Genomic DNA, 16,796 nt, shown 5'->3' with positions numbered 1-16,796 from the left:
TGAAAATAGGTCACAGGGATTCAGACAGTGTTTTAAGTGTTGTGGATGTTAAGCTGCGCTGAATAATGATGTGACCAGAAAACTGCAGTGGTTTTATGTCCTCATTGCTAACGGACTGTGTTTGCACTTTTTCCTGAGTTAAACTTTTTCTAAATGGACATTTGCTGTCATGAAAATGGCAAAATAAACTAATTATTAATGTCCTGTTTTAATAATAATATTACTGTAATTTCTGTTGGACCCAATCATTCTACAATCTTATACTCCTTGTAATGCTGTACCTAAACTACACTAAAATAATGAAACAATATATTTAATTAATGTCCAATTGAGACAAATATGTAAAACGTATTGTTATTTTGGTCACAAAGGGAATCTCAGTATCCATTTTTAGAATAAAGATTAAGATTTAATTTAAAATTGAACACACAAACTTGCTATTGGGACTAGAAATATCCATCCTTTACCCCATAATGTCCACAAGATGGTGCTCTGTTCAAAGTAATTTTCTGTGGGATATCTCCAAACAAAATGAAAAATATGAAAAAGACAATAGATACCAAAGATTAATGATTAATTCCTGACCAAAACCCAAATATGAATCCCAACAGGAAGACATATTATATATATAGTGGTACATTAAATGGAAATAGCATACACCTTTCCTCCTATAGTAAGCTATTAAAAAATACCGTTTTCTGATACCACTGGAGTTCTGAGCAGCTTAGTGGGCCATTTCCGGCCTGGGTCATCAGTCTCAGCCTCTGCAACCTAATTTAATGAATCATGATGGGACATGCTCACCCAAAAACCCCACTGGACTGTCTTGTGGTATAGTAAATACTGCATTAAACTACAGGTGTATTGTAAATTTTTCACAGCCTCATATTTTATAAAAGATAGATAGTGCCAACGGCTTCTTACTGTATGTAGTAAAAGAGTAAATATCCCCTGAATCGTAGAAGACGCGGTGATGGTTTAAAAGTAAAATGCTGCACTATTTGAGATCACCTTCAAGTTTTTGTGCTAATCTATAAAGCCAAGAGCCAACACGTCACATATAATTAACAGCAAGCTTAATGTGTGCTATGTACCACAATAGATCAAACTTTTTTATTATGGCTTGGCAAACCAACATGGGAACCTGAGATACAATAAACAGAAAACTGAGAGTGATACAGCACACCTAAGGAAATACAGTAAAAGCTTCAGTAGGAAAGAGGGGGAAGGTTTATCTCTCTCTCTCTCTTGTCTGTCCACAACACTATCTCTGGTGTTTTATTTAAGTTGTGCACATATGTAAACACCAGGGAGACAAGAAGTCCTTCACTGTAATCATTGCCTGTATATAGTATACCTCTTTTGGATGCTTACAGAGAAGCAGAGCTGGCAAAGAAACACCAAAACACTTGTTGATCACTATCCAAACCAAGTACAATTAGAGTGTCAGTGACCCAAACCTAAACATCTGCTTTGTATTTTTGCTGGCCTGCTGTTTGCTTGCATCTCTCTGATCACATTTAGTTTTCTTGGCTCTGGAGAGACTCTGACAACGTAATGCTTTTAGCTAAAATGTCTCTAAAGTGAATGTACAAAATATTAGGTATTCCTGCTATTTTCTATGAACATAGTCTTGCTTTAACACACATTCTGTATTTCATGTCGTATTCCGTCCGGCTGGCAGTTTACTGATACATTTCCAAATCTAAATCTTGTTTGTTGAACTCATATCTGAATGCAAGTATTTTTTTTGTGTATTTTCTATAATAATCCATTAACCAGATTCTCTAAATCCCATTAAGAGTATAATGCACCCATTGTGTATTTATGAGATGATACAAACCTGTTTTGTTCTAGTTGTCCCACGTCAACACATGCCCAACAGAGCGTGAGCTTCAATTTAGAGAACCTATGATTTAGTGTAATCAAAGTGATGGGAATGTCAAGCTCTTTCTTAATTAAATATCAATCATTTTAATTAAATCAGTCTCTGATCACTGAGGCAGACTATTGGCTCTGAATTGAATAAGCAAAGTGGGAAAGGGCAATTCAATCTTCACAGCTTGATTTGCTAGAGGCCAATGAAAGCCAGCATTTATTGCGAGGGAAATAGTGTCTACTTTTGGTCATAAATTATGAGGCTTAATGTCAACAATAAAATAGGACAGGTTGTATAAAGCCCTTTTTTGAATAGTACCCCTGCTGTCACGTATGCTCTTTTTCAGCATGTGCTGGCCAGATTTTATTCCAGTAATAAAGAACCACAGACTTGCCCACTTAAAGGTCCCTGAAGTTTACTGCTTGTTCTGGTTATTTCAAAATAAGTGTTGAATAATGTGAATAACACTGGTCTCAAACACAATTTGTAGATAGGAATGGTTAAAAAAACAAATTCACTGTAATGAAGATTGCTTTATTTCTTTAAATCATACTTGTGTACAAAACGCACCAACTGGTTTTGTGATAAATGTTGGATAGACATGTTGGTGTGCCTGTTATTAACAGACACATTATGACACAAGTGATACGATCTACCTGCAATGACAAGCACAAGCTTCAATTTGTCAACAGCACAGTATTAAAGCCTATCTATCAATATTTGATTATGAAATGCGTTATCAAGCACACTAATATGCTGCTGTAATAAAACAGTAAACAGTGCATGATCAGTTACCTAATAACAACACAGATGTCCATCCATCTTTTGGACATCTTTTGTTATTTAACACATCTGTGGCTCTGATGCATGCATGAAGTCTGCTTACAGTATATTTTGTGACACCTGTGCAACATTTAAACCTTTTTTTCAGTCTTGTATATTCTTGTTTCTTCTCCATTAAATCAGGTCAAACTCCTTAACTGTATGCATGCAATAAAAAAGGCCTTTGATTCCCATTTTGCTTCTTTAAAGACAAAACCTGATAATTAAAGGGTTTAATTTAAGACCAAAGACATGTCGCTTTTACCCCAAGACCAAAAATGTGGACAGGAATTGAATAAGACGATACTGCAGTACTGATGATGACTTGATTGTTTCCAGTTACAAACAGTGCCATTACCATGGCTTGTGGACTGCAAATCTTCCTTTACATAATGAGCGTGTATAAGAATATCATGTATGTATGCGTCAGCTTGTTTGCATGTCTGTGTGTGTATGTGTGTGTGTGAGTTTGTGTGTGTGTGTGTGTGTGTGTGTGTGTGTGTGTGTGTGTGTGAGTGTGAGTGTGTGTGTGTGTGTGTGTGTGTGTGTGTGCATGTGTGTGTGTGTGTGTGTGTGTGTGTGTGCATGTGTGTGTGTGTGTGTGTATGTGAGATCAGGAGGATGCGTGTTGACAATGTGTCTGCCGGCACACATTTTTGTGTGTGTGTCTGTGTGTACACTGCTGTGTTCCAGCTGTCTGAGTGGATAAGGCTCAGTGGGGGGACAAACACTGTATTGAAATACGCACACACGCACACACGCACACACGCACACACGCACACACACACACACACACACACACACACACACACACACACTAAAGAATAGCTGTGGGGACTGTGCTATAATGGGAAGTGTCTGTTAGCATTTATTTAGCAGAGTTTGGACAAGACCACAGATCCCAACTATAGTGTGAAGGAAAATGAATTAATGGGAAACTGAGAACAGGATATATTAAGCAACATGCTGGTGTTAATGAGAAATGTACTTACCTGCAGTGGAAAGATGCATTATATTTTTCAGGACATATTGCAAACTGAATATCCCAAGTTTGTCATCTTGGTTCATTTATTATATTTTTACGGGCATAATGCATGTTTATAAAACAGAAGACAAAAGTCAATTGACAAACAGTGCTTGGTAATTTTATGTTGTGATGCTTTCTACTACTCTTGGCTTGCTTATTAAACAGCTGAGCTGCTTTTTGAAGTGTTACTTCTCTGAACACTTTCAACGCAATATTTATCACTTTGTATAATTTTTATTTGGATGATTATTTACTTAATGCACAAAAAATAACCTAAATAACACAATTTACAGGGACTTGAGAAATGTTCAAAAGATCGTTATGCTGCACAGTCTTAGAAGCTATATCTTCGTGCGAAACGAGCCACCATCACAGCTTCATACCCTTCAGATCCTGAGCGGCCAGGGGAAACCTAAACGATGAGACAGGAAAACTCTCAAAGTGCTTCCAGCCACCTGGCTCATTAAAATATCATAACCTCATGACAAAGATTTTCCTCTAAAAGCTAACTGGGTGCCAGTCACATATAACTTCATCTATTCTGGGCATCACAGGACATTTTCCAATACAGAAGAAAAAATTCAATAATATAAACAGTAAACTTTCTTTAATGTGTATCATACCACTGCATTAAACTCATCTGACATGTAGCTCCAATCAATTTCAAACTTTTACAGGATTTATTTCTTCAGCTTTCTACTCTATGCACAAGACTTTCAACACTTTTGCTGTCCTATAAATATCCTTTCAGTGATAAAAAACAATAACAACAAGATACTACAGTGTCAAGGTTTCAAACATCTGGTGTAAACTGTGTAGAATGTGAGGCAGATGAATTGATGAATCAATAAATGTACGTGTGACAGAATCCTCCAGTTTCACCAGCTGGCAGTGAAGAGAATTATATCGGTCTCTGGAAAAAATATATAGTCACACGTCTTAAGAGTTTAGTGTAACTGTTCAGCAGTTAAACATAACAACTGCATGCAAGCTTGTGGCCTGTCGTGGTCTTCTTCTGTCCGAGTGTTTTATGGCCAACATCAAGTGTGTGAGAATGACACACACTCCATGACCTCAGTACATCTGCACTTTTCTAGTTTTGGATATCTTAACGCTTAGTTGCTGAGTGTCACACAGGCAACCGGAGTCCTTCACATTCCAAATCTAAACAATATCAGAAGGCATTAGTGTAGTCCATTAACTTCCATTAAGCTCCCTCATCGTGTATAGGACCTCTGCCAGTTGTATATGGCATGGATATTATGGGAACACGCTGGCACTCGTTTACATGTACTGACACTGCGGTGGCGGAAACCCCTCCCTCCTGCTCCTCCTCCTAGCCCCCTCCTCCTAGCAGCGAGCTGCTTTGCTCTCTCTTCTGCAGCAAAGAAGTCCGTGGTCGCCCTGAAGAACTCCAGCAGAGCTCTGTGGCTCCAGTTGGACCATCGGCTTGCCATCCCACTGTTCGGTGCAGCTGCAGGACTGGCTGCACCAAATGGACCAGCGGTGCTCCACTCGGGCTGGGTGGAGAAACCACAGTGACTTCCATGGTCAGTCAGGAGGAGGAAAAAATGTGGGTTTGTCTCAAAGAGTTCAAAGGGTACTGTGGATTGGGCGTCACCGCGGACTGGGTCATCCTGAGCACACACGTTCAGAACAGGAATAGCCACTTCATCCACGTCTCTTAAGGGTTCATTGCGTTCCCAGTAAGCATCCCAAGTACTTGAAGTATTGCAGATACTGCTGGTCCCTGTCGGTGCTGCTGGTGCTGAGCCCACCTGTCCAGTCTGACAGAACAACGCCTCCTCCAGGCCACGTAAGGAACAGCTAGAAAACAGGGTGTCAGTCTGTATGTTCTCACCCAGCACCGTCTTGTACCTATGCAGATCATCGAAGTACGTACACACACACACACACACACACACACACACACACACACACACACACACACACAAGCCCAAAGAAGAACAGAAGCATATAAATAAACGGGAAAAAAAGAGAAAACCAGTAAATCAATTTTGAAGAGCTGGGTCAGTGGCATTGATTAGAGAAACTTTACCTGAATCACGATGTCTCTCAGAATCACTGACTTTACACTGAGCAGGCCATCTGTTGCTACAGCAACTTGATTGTGTCCTTAATTGTCTGTGCCTTTCCAGTAAATGGTTAGTGAGTACTTACATCTGTTTTTCTTACAATCTCCTTGTAACTTTGTATGCCTTTTGGCTGATTGAATTCATGATTTTCCTTGCCTGTGTATTTGTCTGAGATGTTCTCATTGTTTATATCATGCAGCAGCCTCATGAAGCTGGGTTGTTTTGTCACTTGACACTGTAATATCTTACAGTTAACCTGCGGTAAACTGAAAGAGAAGGTGTTGATCTCATTCTGTCTTCCAAAACTCATTATTCTCACAAACTAATTCACCATCTTCCAAAAGGATAGGAAATCCCAGAAATCTACTGTAGAAATATAACTTAAAATGCTGTTTCCGTAGTTCTGTTGTTATTGGTAAGTACTCAGGTTAATTGCTGACACCGGGGAATGTAGCAACCTATCCTGCCGTAGTTGTGCACACATCTTTCTTGTGTTAGAGGGATTGTTGCTGTAATTTTAGGTGTGCTCATGTTCGGTTTTGCCTGACAAAACATCTGGCTGTCTGTTTGACAGGCATTGCAAGAGCAATATCGCAGTGCTTCCAGATTTCAGCAACTACTTTGGTGAATACAATAACCAATAGAAATAAAGGCCAGAACTATAAAAATAAGACACGTAATGAACCAGAATCTTACTTAGAAAGACTAAAGTGGACCTAACTTTTTCAGTTTACCTCCCCTTTTTATATTTTTATAGCACGTTTCCCTCCATACCTGCTGAGACAGATCTTCTGGTAGAGCGCCAACGCCCACTGCAGAGGCCAACACAGCCCGTTCTCAAACCAGCTCTGACAGCGGAACACAGGTGACAGGCAGACGGCAGCCGTCATGTAGCTGGATGATCCACACTCCCCAAGGTAAGAGAGGAGAAGGCCCGAGCCTGTGCTCTCGCTGACTGCATACAGTCTTCCAGCAGGCTGTCTATGGCGAATATAGCGCACTGCCTCGCGCAGATCCGCAGGGTCACCAAACTGCTGCAGCTTGAGGGTGGTGAGCGGGGTTCCGTTGTGGCTGCGGCGGTTGAAAACTGCCGGAAGGTAGCCATGGGACAGTGCCGTTTCACACAACTGTAAAGAGAGGAGGTGGAAAATATAAGTAAAAGGCTGTCAATGTGTCATCAAAAAGTGCAAAGTGTTACGGGTTGGGAACATTATGGAGGATTTGTGGGAAATTCTATATTTTGTGTGATTGCTAGGATTTTTAGCAATAAGTCAAGAGGGGAAAGGTATTAATCCATATATGTAACGTCACAGAGAAAAGACAAGGAAGGGTTGATAGACGATGCAGTTTACATACACAATGCCTACATAAATAAATCTTCTTGTTCTTCTGAATAGGCCACACACTTTAAATAGTGTGGCCTGGTCTCTTGGTTGTAATGCCACAGAATTAAACAATGCCCCCTTTTTAGAAATCAGTTTCCATTTAGTTTCACTAAATGTCTTTGTGGTTGTAACACCTGAAATGTCATGGTTCTACTTTTTATTGTAAGGAAAAAGAAATGAACAGTTGCTGAGGGAAGTGAGAACACAGTAAAACTGCACAAGTAATTGTTGCTCTGTGCTGCTTAACTACGTTACACTGTAATACTGCAGAATAGGTTCAACCGTCATTACTCCATATAAAAAATAACAGTCAACATTTTGACATACCACTGAATCATGTGATATTTTCTTCCAGTTTCACCTATTTATGATCTCTCCTTGAGCTGGACAAAATTGGCACGAGAACCGAAAGGGCTTGAGTATACGGAAACCTGTGATCTCATGTCTCTGGCAGGAAGTCTTTCCTTTCAGTCAGCTGCAATGTGGAGAGAAATACCACCTCACATTGTTTCTTCTAAGGTGAGATATTCTTTTTATGTATAATTTGATACAAACGTATCAATATTACATATTTGGGCTGAATGAATGAATGTAAGAAAATGCTAAACAACTGAATGGGAAGTAATGTCTCTTTCATGTTTCCTTAACAGTAATTCTTATGTGTAAATGTTTTTAATCAATGTTGTAAACTTGACAATACTGTTTTATTCAGCATATACATTTTTTTTTTATTACTATTCTTTAAATGCTGAGGAGAATATAGTAGAATGACATATCCTCAAAGTTGACAAACTACTGTGCTCAGAACAGCATAATTAAGGCTCCATAAAGCATAATATAAAACGGAATAACAAATTACAAGAATAAGCCAGTTTTATGCAAAGCAGGTACAATTGAATATGACTCTTTCAAATTCTCTTCTGCTCACCCAAAAGCCTTTTTATCTTCAAAACGAGGCTCAGGCACAAATAGTTACCATAATTTTTATTTTGCTTTGAAGGCTTATGTAAATCTGTCTCTCCAAATCTAATGGTTCTGCTGTTTATTCTCTCCGCATGTTTACAGAAAGCTGTTGTTTACTAGAAACATTACAAGCCTGTAACGGTGTTAAAGAAGGAAAGCAGAGATAATATATAAGTTCTACTTGTAGTCTTGGCTGCAGATAAGCCTATTGTAAGCATTACTTTATTGGTTAAATCCTTAGTCTTGTTAATGATAGTAGTAAGTGTTTGTAACGTATTTAGCATAGATTCTCATATGACATATAATATATTATATACATTCCTATGAAACATCATCAGACTTTAATAAGTCTAAACCAGAGCTTATAACTACATAAAGTGTGAAAAATAACTTTGGGCAGTTTTGATTTGGAACAGAGCAGAAATGGCAATTAAATAGATCAATTACACTGACAAGCTCTCTATGCAAAGAAAGACTGAAAATGAGAGATTGTTCCCATCAAGGCTCTGAATATTACCTTTAGAATACATCATTCAATCTATCACAGCGTCTGGAAACAATTTTGTGGTTGGAAGAAATGGCGGAAGCCTGTTCAAACAAATTGTCTGCTTTAAACCTGCAGATCTCCCAGTGCGATGGAGGAAGAGCTGCAGAATCGCTGCATTAAATATTTACCAGCTGAGGAAGACTGCAGCAGGATTTTTGCCACTTTCTGGTTGTCTGTATGAAAAGAGGATTTACTCCAGATGCATCGCTTGGCAGTGTCAGGAGAGCTCTGAGCAGAGCCAATACACCGGAACACCGTTCACCCGCTTATTCATTAGCCTCTTAGCTAACTCATTACATAGATACTCTTTTGAATCATGAGACGAGGAGAAGAGCAATTTCTGATGAATATGAATCATTTGAGTTTGGTTGAATTGCCAAAGATATTGAGAGACACGATTACTTCCCAATTTAAACTGCATATGAGGGCCAGGGCTGAGGGATGAATGTTTCTGTGATTAAATTAGGTGAACTGAGTGTGAAATGATTTTGTCCTGCTCACTCCTGCCTGCTCTGCTATTAATACAGCGACACTGTGGTGATGCACTGTGTGAATCACCCACTATAACAGGCACAGTGAGTGATGAGCAACAACCACTCCCAATACATACCAAACACACCTTCAGGATGGCAAATAAAATTAATGGAAGAATCCACTAAGTCCATAACAGACACAGCAACGCCTGTATCTGTTATAAAATGTGTTGCCAAAAGGAAGCAACCCAATAATAAAATATTTTTTGGACAATCTGATAAAGTTACCAGCTTAGAGGGAACAGTTGCTCTAATTGTTTCCTTAATGTGACTTTTAATTAGATTTAAGTAACTTGACCTTATTCTGAGATCATATTTATGCAAATTAAATTTCTGGCAATAATGTTCCTACAGTATTATCATGACTGTGGGAATTTGTCCTTTTTAGAGATTTCAGCGTCATTACAGGAGAAGTAAAGAGCGACCAGCTGCTGCTGCTGCAGCAGTTTTCTGCCGGTGCTGATAAACTGTCAGCTCGGTGACAAATTCCTTCAGTAGTGACTCCAAACATTGGCTCCAAACATGTCAGCCCTCATACACACTGTGCTTCTTATACACAAACACACACACACACACACACACACACACACACACACACACACACACACACACCCACGCGCGCACACACACACACACACACACACACACACACACACACACACACACACACACACACACACACAGAAAGCATTATTCTCCTCACCCGCTCTACTGAAACAAAAACAAAGACATAAATACAACAATTTTCTATTCGAAGCATATTGAATAAGTTGATCTACTTCTGTGAGACCACGTTTAGCATTAAACAAACTTCAGCAGCTTAATCTCGACATGTTGCCACAAATCAAGTTAAATTAAGGATGTTAATTCGATTAGAAGCCTTTTAGAGGCAACAAGGCATCTGGCTACAATGCTCTGTCCTCTGTTCAGGTCAATAGTTTCCCTAAATACTCTTGAACTGGCCTGTGTCCAGGGAATAGATTTGCTCCTCTGAGTTGGATTTGTGCAGGAGAGCAGGCAGCATTTCAGAAATAAAGAATGATAATATACTATTGTATAGGCTCACCCAGCATTATATGTAGATAAAACAAATGATAATAATCGGGATTAAAAGTGACTGTACTTGTTGTATAATCAATCCCATGACTGCCATCTTTATAGTTAATTGGTTGGCAGTTTCCAGACCAACTAATTGTATGAACCCTAGCTAAACAAAGCAGAGTCTGTTGCATTACAGCAAAGATAGAAAAACTCGGTCCTTCCATCCAACATGGCAGCACTGCTGGAGAAGAGCGGTTATTTAAAATATCATGATACCATAGATATAGCGTGTTGAAAAGTCTGCCTGCCATAGTAAAAAATCAAGAACTGATGCACCAGCCAAGTGGCTCCTGTTCCACAAGCCTCCATGAAAATACATTTGCCATTGAGGGTTTGTTGTATTGGTCTTATTGTAAAGTTTAAATAAATTGGTTTCCTGTCTATATTCTATGTTAAATGAGCATCTACTACTTTATTGGCTTGTAAGAAATGTGATACCATCACATTTTAGCAAATAAAAAACAGCTGCCCCCATGCGTCATAGACAGAAGTGCTGCCAAATCTCAAAAGATTTATTCCAGGTAGGGCAAGGCGCTGATATTGGATGACATTTTGGGGATAAATTTGCATTTTGCTCAAAGTGTGGCGAGAATTTACTCTGTATCACTGTGTCCTCTCGACACATAGCTTTTGAATGGTGCAGCAGAACAATTACGGGCTGAAATTCCTACACTCTTCATTTAATAATAACATAAAGAGCTTCAAACTAAAGCTGAAAATCAAGTCTTTAAACACATCGTCATTGTCATCCTTCAAAACCAAGAGCTGACCGAAAAACTGTCTTACAGACTGGCCCTGGTGTGTTGAAAACGAACAATAAAATTCACAAAGGAATAAGGGGACAGGAAACACAGATCTAACGCCCCATTGAATTATTTGCCTCCTCATTCATTTCATCTACTGTATGTCCTAGTATATCTGGGTATTGTGCTTTGTACTGCTGGTAATGTTTCCGTTATTGAAAAATGTCCGACCCTAGGACTAAGTATTACTGCGACTATAACCTCTCTCAGTGATCTAATCTTGACTTTTAATGGCAAAACTTCCCCACTTTTAGTGCATGGGTGCCAAGCTATTATCCCATCCTGCAAGGAATTTGGAAAACTCCAGGCTGCTCTTTCAGCAATCAGAAAAGACAATTATCTAAGTGTTGAAAGGTAAATTACACATAATGACCGGATTATATAATACTTCATATCTATGAGGAATGAAAAATACTTGATATGAACAAGAGTGCCAAAAGCATACTGAATAACTCACTTAACTAGGTCACAAAATGATGGTTCACGAGTGAGTTTATGTCAGGAAAGTGTGATGCGTGTAAATCATATGAGGCAAAATGGTTGCAACAGCTGGATGTCTGCCTCCAGGAACATTTTATGGCCTTTCAACACTTTGCTCTAAACAGGAAACACAGACCACTGAATATTGGGCTCACTCCTACATGTCTTTACACACCTCAAGTCTATTAAACTGACCCTTGTGCGTGACCTTTTTGAAGTTGAGAATGAAAACAAATTGAGTTTGTTGATGGCTGAGATCGGGAGAGTTTATGGAGGATAGCTGACTATGCAGAATTTCTTGGACTTGAGAGTTTACATACATTCAGTGCTGGTTTACATATTTGGGAACTACACTTCTTCACTTTCTTTGCAAAAATTATGAGTATCAATCAAGATCAAAATCTCTCTCACAATCTCACTGAAAAGATACTGCAGACGCTGATTAGCTTACCACAAAAAAACTGACACGTTTATTTTACAGAAGGGTTATGTGCTTGTCATGCAGACACAATACAATGTGTTGTTTTTACGCTTTAGCATTCAAAAACACTAACAAGATATAATGCCTTAATTAATGAGCTTTAGAGGTGCTGGTAGGCTGATTTGGTTAGCTTCGGACAGAGTAGCTGTTTCCCCGTTTCCAGTCTTTATGCTAAGCTAAGTTAAACAGCTTCATCTTTACCGCACAAGAGAGAGGTATCAATCTAATCATGTAACTCTTATCAGGAAAGCAAATAAGCATTATCCCCTGAATTTCAAGCTTTAAATATCTGCTTTAAGAAACAGAAAAAAACAAACAGAGAGAGATCAATGGTAATGTATTTTTGGTAAACGTGTTTTATGATCCTGTTTGTAATTAGCAGTATTTCAATGCACAGTGATCTATCTAACTAACTAACTGGCTGAAAGAATGTAAGTATATTTTGTGTGTTTTGGGAGGAACACATTTCAGACTTTATAGCCAATGAAAATACTGTATATGACTATTGTCAGGTACTGTACTTCATTAATGTTTGATTATGCCATTATGAAAATATTTATGAATCATGCCAGACCACATGAATCAGGGGATCAAAAAGACAAAGGAGGAGATGGCCCATTAAAAAATTCATGAGCTACTGAAATGTGCCGTGTAAAAGAGAAGGGGACAGGAACCGCAAGCCCAAAATAATTTACATTTCCTCTCAATTTCTTCTCTGAGTCACAGATATAGACCCACGTGTGTATGCCCACACAAACATGAGCTCTTCTTACACACGCACACACGCACGCATGCACACACACACACACACACACACACACACACACACACACACACACACACACACACACACTGGGTTATGCACACCAGTGACAGGAGTGCTCTTAATTGGTGTATATCCCTTGTGGTGCCTCAGCTTTCCCAAGCATAACTGACAGCATCACAAACTGATGATGGCCCAAAAATAAGCATGAGGCACGGATCTGAATTACTTTTCAGCCCTCCTTCCATTCAGCTTTTTCCTGTTCTAAAGACAAATATTTAGAATGTTTTAACACTGTTTTCCTCCTATTGTTGTCGCTCCATTGTTTATTAACACTTTTTTTTTTAGATCTGCATACAAAGACGATCACGATTAATATCAAACCATTTGGCTTTGTTGGTGTTGAGTTCTTGCAGAGTTGTTATTTCTGACAATGGGTCGACAGTAAGCCTGTGATGGATTTACACACAGACCTAGCAGTATGAAATGAAATGAGCTATGCCAGGTGCCCAGAGTTGAGCGAGAGCCAGCAGGCAGTCATGTGGATCAGCGCTGCACTTCCCCAGGCCCCTCACATCAAGCAGTGCTTTGTAATCTCTCACTCAATTACCTCAGTCAGTGTATTGAACGAGTAGTTGAAATACTGGTGCTGCCTTCGAATCTTCTCGTTTTTACCCCCTCCGCTCTTTTCTTCCAACTGAGCTTGTCAAGGCTTAAGCTCAAGTGATTGCCTTTGCCCAAATAGGCGTTGATGATTTGCACATAAATGTGCGAGTTCTCTTTCGACAGACTTGATCCTGCATGTTTCTGGATTTTACCATCTAAATTTGAAAATAATTTGCTCGGTTATTGTTTAGTGTTGTTGTATTTTAGCTGTGGAGATGCTAACTTCTGCTTGTTTAAACTGTTATGAAGAACAGGACACAATTCACTCTAAAGCAGCCAAGTCCATCACACAATTTAAGATGCATCCTGACCTTTACCAATGAAATTGATACAAATTGGTAATTCAGAAACAGCAATACGAGGCTGTTGGTGCGGACCAAGTGCTATTTCTATCATTTTACAGATTTGTGGGATATTTTAAGTGTATTTCTTTCATATTGTTAAGGATGAGGTACCCTACTCTGTTCTGCAATCAGCTCACCTGAACATTAAAAAAATCATGTATGACTTTTTTTTTACATTCAATAAGTTTTGATTATGTGATTGTCTGATGCATTGTGTGACTATCCGTTCAGTTTCTGCATGGATAGTATTATCTATGGTCATTCAACTCCTATCATTAGGATCAATTGGATTATTTGTTATACTGTGATGTCTGAGAAAAACCAAGAACGCACCTTTAACACATTTCTAGTGAACTTCCCAAAAGAGTTTGGAATGATGAGCAGAACGGGACTGGCGGAGTGACTGGAAGTCCTGCGTCGTTTCTGGTAGGACGGCACTGCCCAGTCCAGGGCCACCAGCCCATCATCGCTCAGCTGCAGGTTGTCCCGCACAAACTGGACCGGACTGTCGTACGGCCAGCACGCCTCGTACACACTCTGCAGGAAGGCGCTGGCCCGCCACGTCCAGCCGACACACGGCGAGTAATTACTGAAAGTCCTGCAATGTTTCAGGAGATAGTTGGCCAGCGCGGACGGTTTGCATATTAGTGCCACGGTGCGTGCTTTCTCATCACAGGCCGCCTGGGAAACGTCGCCCCCCTCTTGCTCCGAGACGCACCTCCCGGTCTTGTCCTTGGTTGCCTGTTGCGAACTCCCCAGTCCCTGAAGCAAGGCACCCGACTGGCTCTCGGTGCCAAAATATTTGGAGCCTGGCCAGATTAAGCCCACCAGGATCACAATGCACAGAGCCACAAGCCATTCCAGCATTGGCACGGTTGTTTAGAGCGAAATGAGCACAACAGGGACTCTTTCCACACCTTATCCTGGATCTTAAGTTGATACTTACAAATGTATATTATAGAAAACAGTCGACAGGAACATGCTAGTTTTTAGTGTGCCGATCTTTTGTCCTAAATTGATGCTCAGCTCGTCCTTGAAGTTTGGTGCTTCCCTCGGTGCCAAGGCGCACCAGTCTCTCTCGTCTTTGCAGGCGTGCTGTTTCAGTTACGCAGCGCTTCTATTGTTCTTGCTCATTCCAAACCCGGATTCTTGTTTCCATTTCGGTACAGCACTTTTTAAGTAACGAGGAGATTTCGTCCGTGGTTCATGCATCCAACGTCAACTGGTTCGTTGACCGGCCATGTGCAGGACTGCGCTCAAATCAACAGCTGGGAGCGCAAGAAATGTCTGTCAGCAACGCGCAGCTAAAGCTGGAAACGCCTCCCGTCATGTCCAGCCCCCCTCAGGGGAGCAGGTACTCCGTTCACGTGATAATCTCTGCTGTTACTAGCCATCTCCTTACTTCCAGTGCACCCAGTACAAAGAGGTACATCTTGAGCGTTTTGCTTGGGCTATCTCTCTGAATCCCTGGGAGGAGTCCCCCATCTTTCTCTTGCTTGCTCTTTCTGCCAGACAAGACAGACACACAAAGTGCATCTGATCTGTTAGATTTGAGGGAATTGCTTCTGAATTTCATCATAAATTTAACATGTGCACACTGTAACCTACAATCAGAGATAAAGAGAACAAAAATGATTAACGCATGAGATCTGGATACAGTAACGTATAAACTATAGTGGTTTCTTTGGTTGGGACCATGTAAAGTAATGTAACCTGTTAGGCAGGTCTCTGTTGTATAACATGAAAACTTTAGGTTGACTTCAGACTTGCAGTGTTATTTTTTGTAACTGTAAGTTGAAGTAAAGGGTGAAAGTAGGTCAGTGTTCTTTGGACATGCAGATTACAATGCACAGTGAGCGCTGCAGACATCCAGTTTGATACTATTATGGTATGAGTTTATCGCCTCTCTGCTATTTTCCCTCCTCGTTATCTATGAAACTCAAACGGATAAAAATAAGCCATTCATTAATGAAAGCAAGAAATAGAGAGCAGGAACATTATAATTGTAAATTAGATATGCTGGAGGATATAGGGCAAATGGAGATTAACATCTACAAAGGAGTAATCTTCTCCTCTGTGTATAAGACAAGGCATTTGAGCAAAAGACAAAAACGGGTTGTTATTCAAGGATCCATGGAATATTTAATTGACATCCTAATCAGTCACAAACACACTTCAGTGCTACTACTTATAAGGTTGATAGATTTCATGGAAAGCTGCAGCTGCCGTCTGTTTTTGAGGAACATGTTGTTTTGAACTCTCATTTAACCGATTTAACCAGCGTTGGTACTGTGGGTTATTTTAATTTTGAATGCCACCTCATTCCTGTGGATAAACCAATGGAAAATGAAAAACACATGGCAAAATGGGAGATGCCAAGCGGATGAGCAGAGAATTAAGACAAATGAGTGGCTGGATGGATTTTGGTATTACCTCAGAGACACTTGAGCCAGAGCAGAACAGTTTACAGCTGGTGCACCAGAGAGCCAGGTGGGGGAAGTTGTATTATGTTAATTTACTCAGTATGCAGTTCCAGACATTGCTCATGAGACGCTTCCCATTTGTGAGTGATAACCATCTCGGCTGTGATGAAAAATCCCTTGCTGTAATCAAATTTTAGAAGCTCTGTGGTGGTCTATGAAAACAACTTGACTGTTCACGTCTCTGCACTTAATTCCTTGAAATGTTTGTTAAGCAACGTCGATTTAATGCCCTTCAAGCAAAACTTGCAACAAATACTTTTTTTTTCATATATCCTTAAAATAACGACCATTACCGTTATTCTTTTTTGATAGTCAGATGTTTTCAGAGGCTACAGTAAGTCTGAGCTGCAGGTGGAGCTGGATTTTCTCTTTTAGTGATTGTCATATTGGCCTCGACATGATCAAATTTTAGCCGGAGCTAGA

General features: G+C 39.9%; 1 protein-coding gene across 1 annotated transcript; it reads right to left on the bottom strand.

Moving 5' to 3' along the window:
• Positions 1–3,751: 3,751 nt before the first annotated feature.
• Positions 3,752–15,249, bottom strand: abhd15a (abhydrolase domain containing 15a). Its single transcript, XM_068710126.1, has 3 exons — positions 14,224–15,249; positions 6,599–6,951; positions 3,752–5,606 (listed from the first exon to the last, which is right to left on the bottom strand). The coding sequence occupies exons 1-3, from the start codon at positions 14,755–14,757 to the stop codon at positions 4,946–4,948; spliced, it is 1,548 nt and encodes a 515-aa protein (XP_068566227.1). The 5' UTR covers positions 14,758–15,249; the 3' UTR covers positions 3,752–4,945.
• Between the last annotated feature and the right edge of the window lie 1,547 nt (positions 15,250–16,796).

Source organism: Cebidichthys violaceus, unplaced genomic scaffold (genome assembly GCF_023349555.1).
Source record: "Cebidichthys violaceus isolate CVI_PGR_0920_01 unplaced genomic scaffold, fCebVio1.0.p SCAF_1, whole genome shotgun sequence".
In the NCBI taxonomy this organism is placed as follows: domain Eukaryota; kingdom Metazoa; phylum Chordata; class Actinopteri; order Perciformes; family Stichaeidae; genus Cebidichthys; species Cebidichthys violaceus.
Note: the sequence above shows the minus strand (reverse complement) of the source record. Positions and strands in the feature narration are given on the sequence as shown.

What these genes read in the sequence shown, in the direction of transcription:
- abhd15a (XM_068710126.1), bottom strand. Translation starts at nt 14,757, where the DNA reads ATGCTGGAATGGCTTGTGGCTCTGTGCATTGTGATCCTGGTGGGCTTA. An exon ending in TCACTAGAAATGTGTTAAAG is followed by an intron (nt 6,952 to 14,223) that starts GTGCGTTCTTGG and finishes CTCTCTTTACAG; the next exon opens with TTGTGTGAAACGGCACTGTC. An exon ending in CAGAAGATCTGTCTCAGCAG is followed by an intron (nt 5,607 to 6,598) that starts GTATGGAGGGAA and finishes TGATCTGCATAG; the next exon opens with GTACAAGACGGTGCTGGGTG.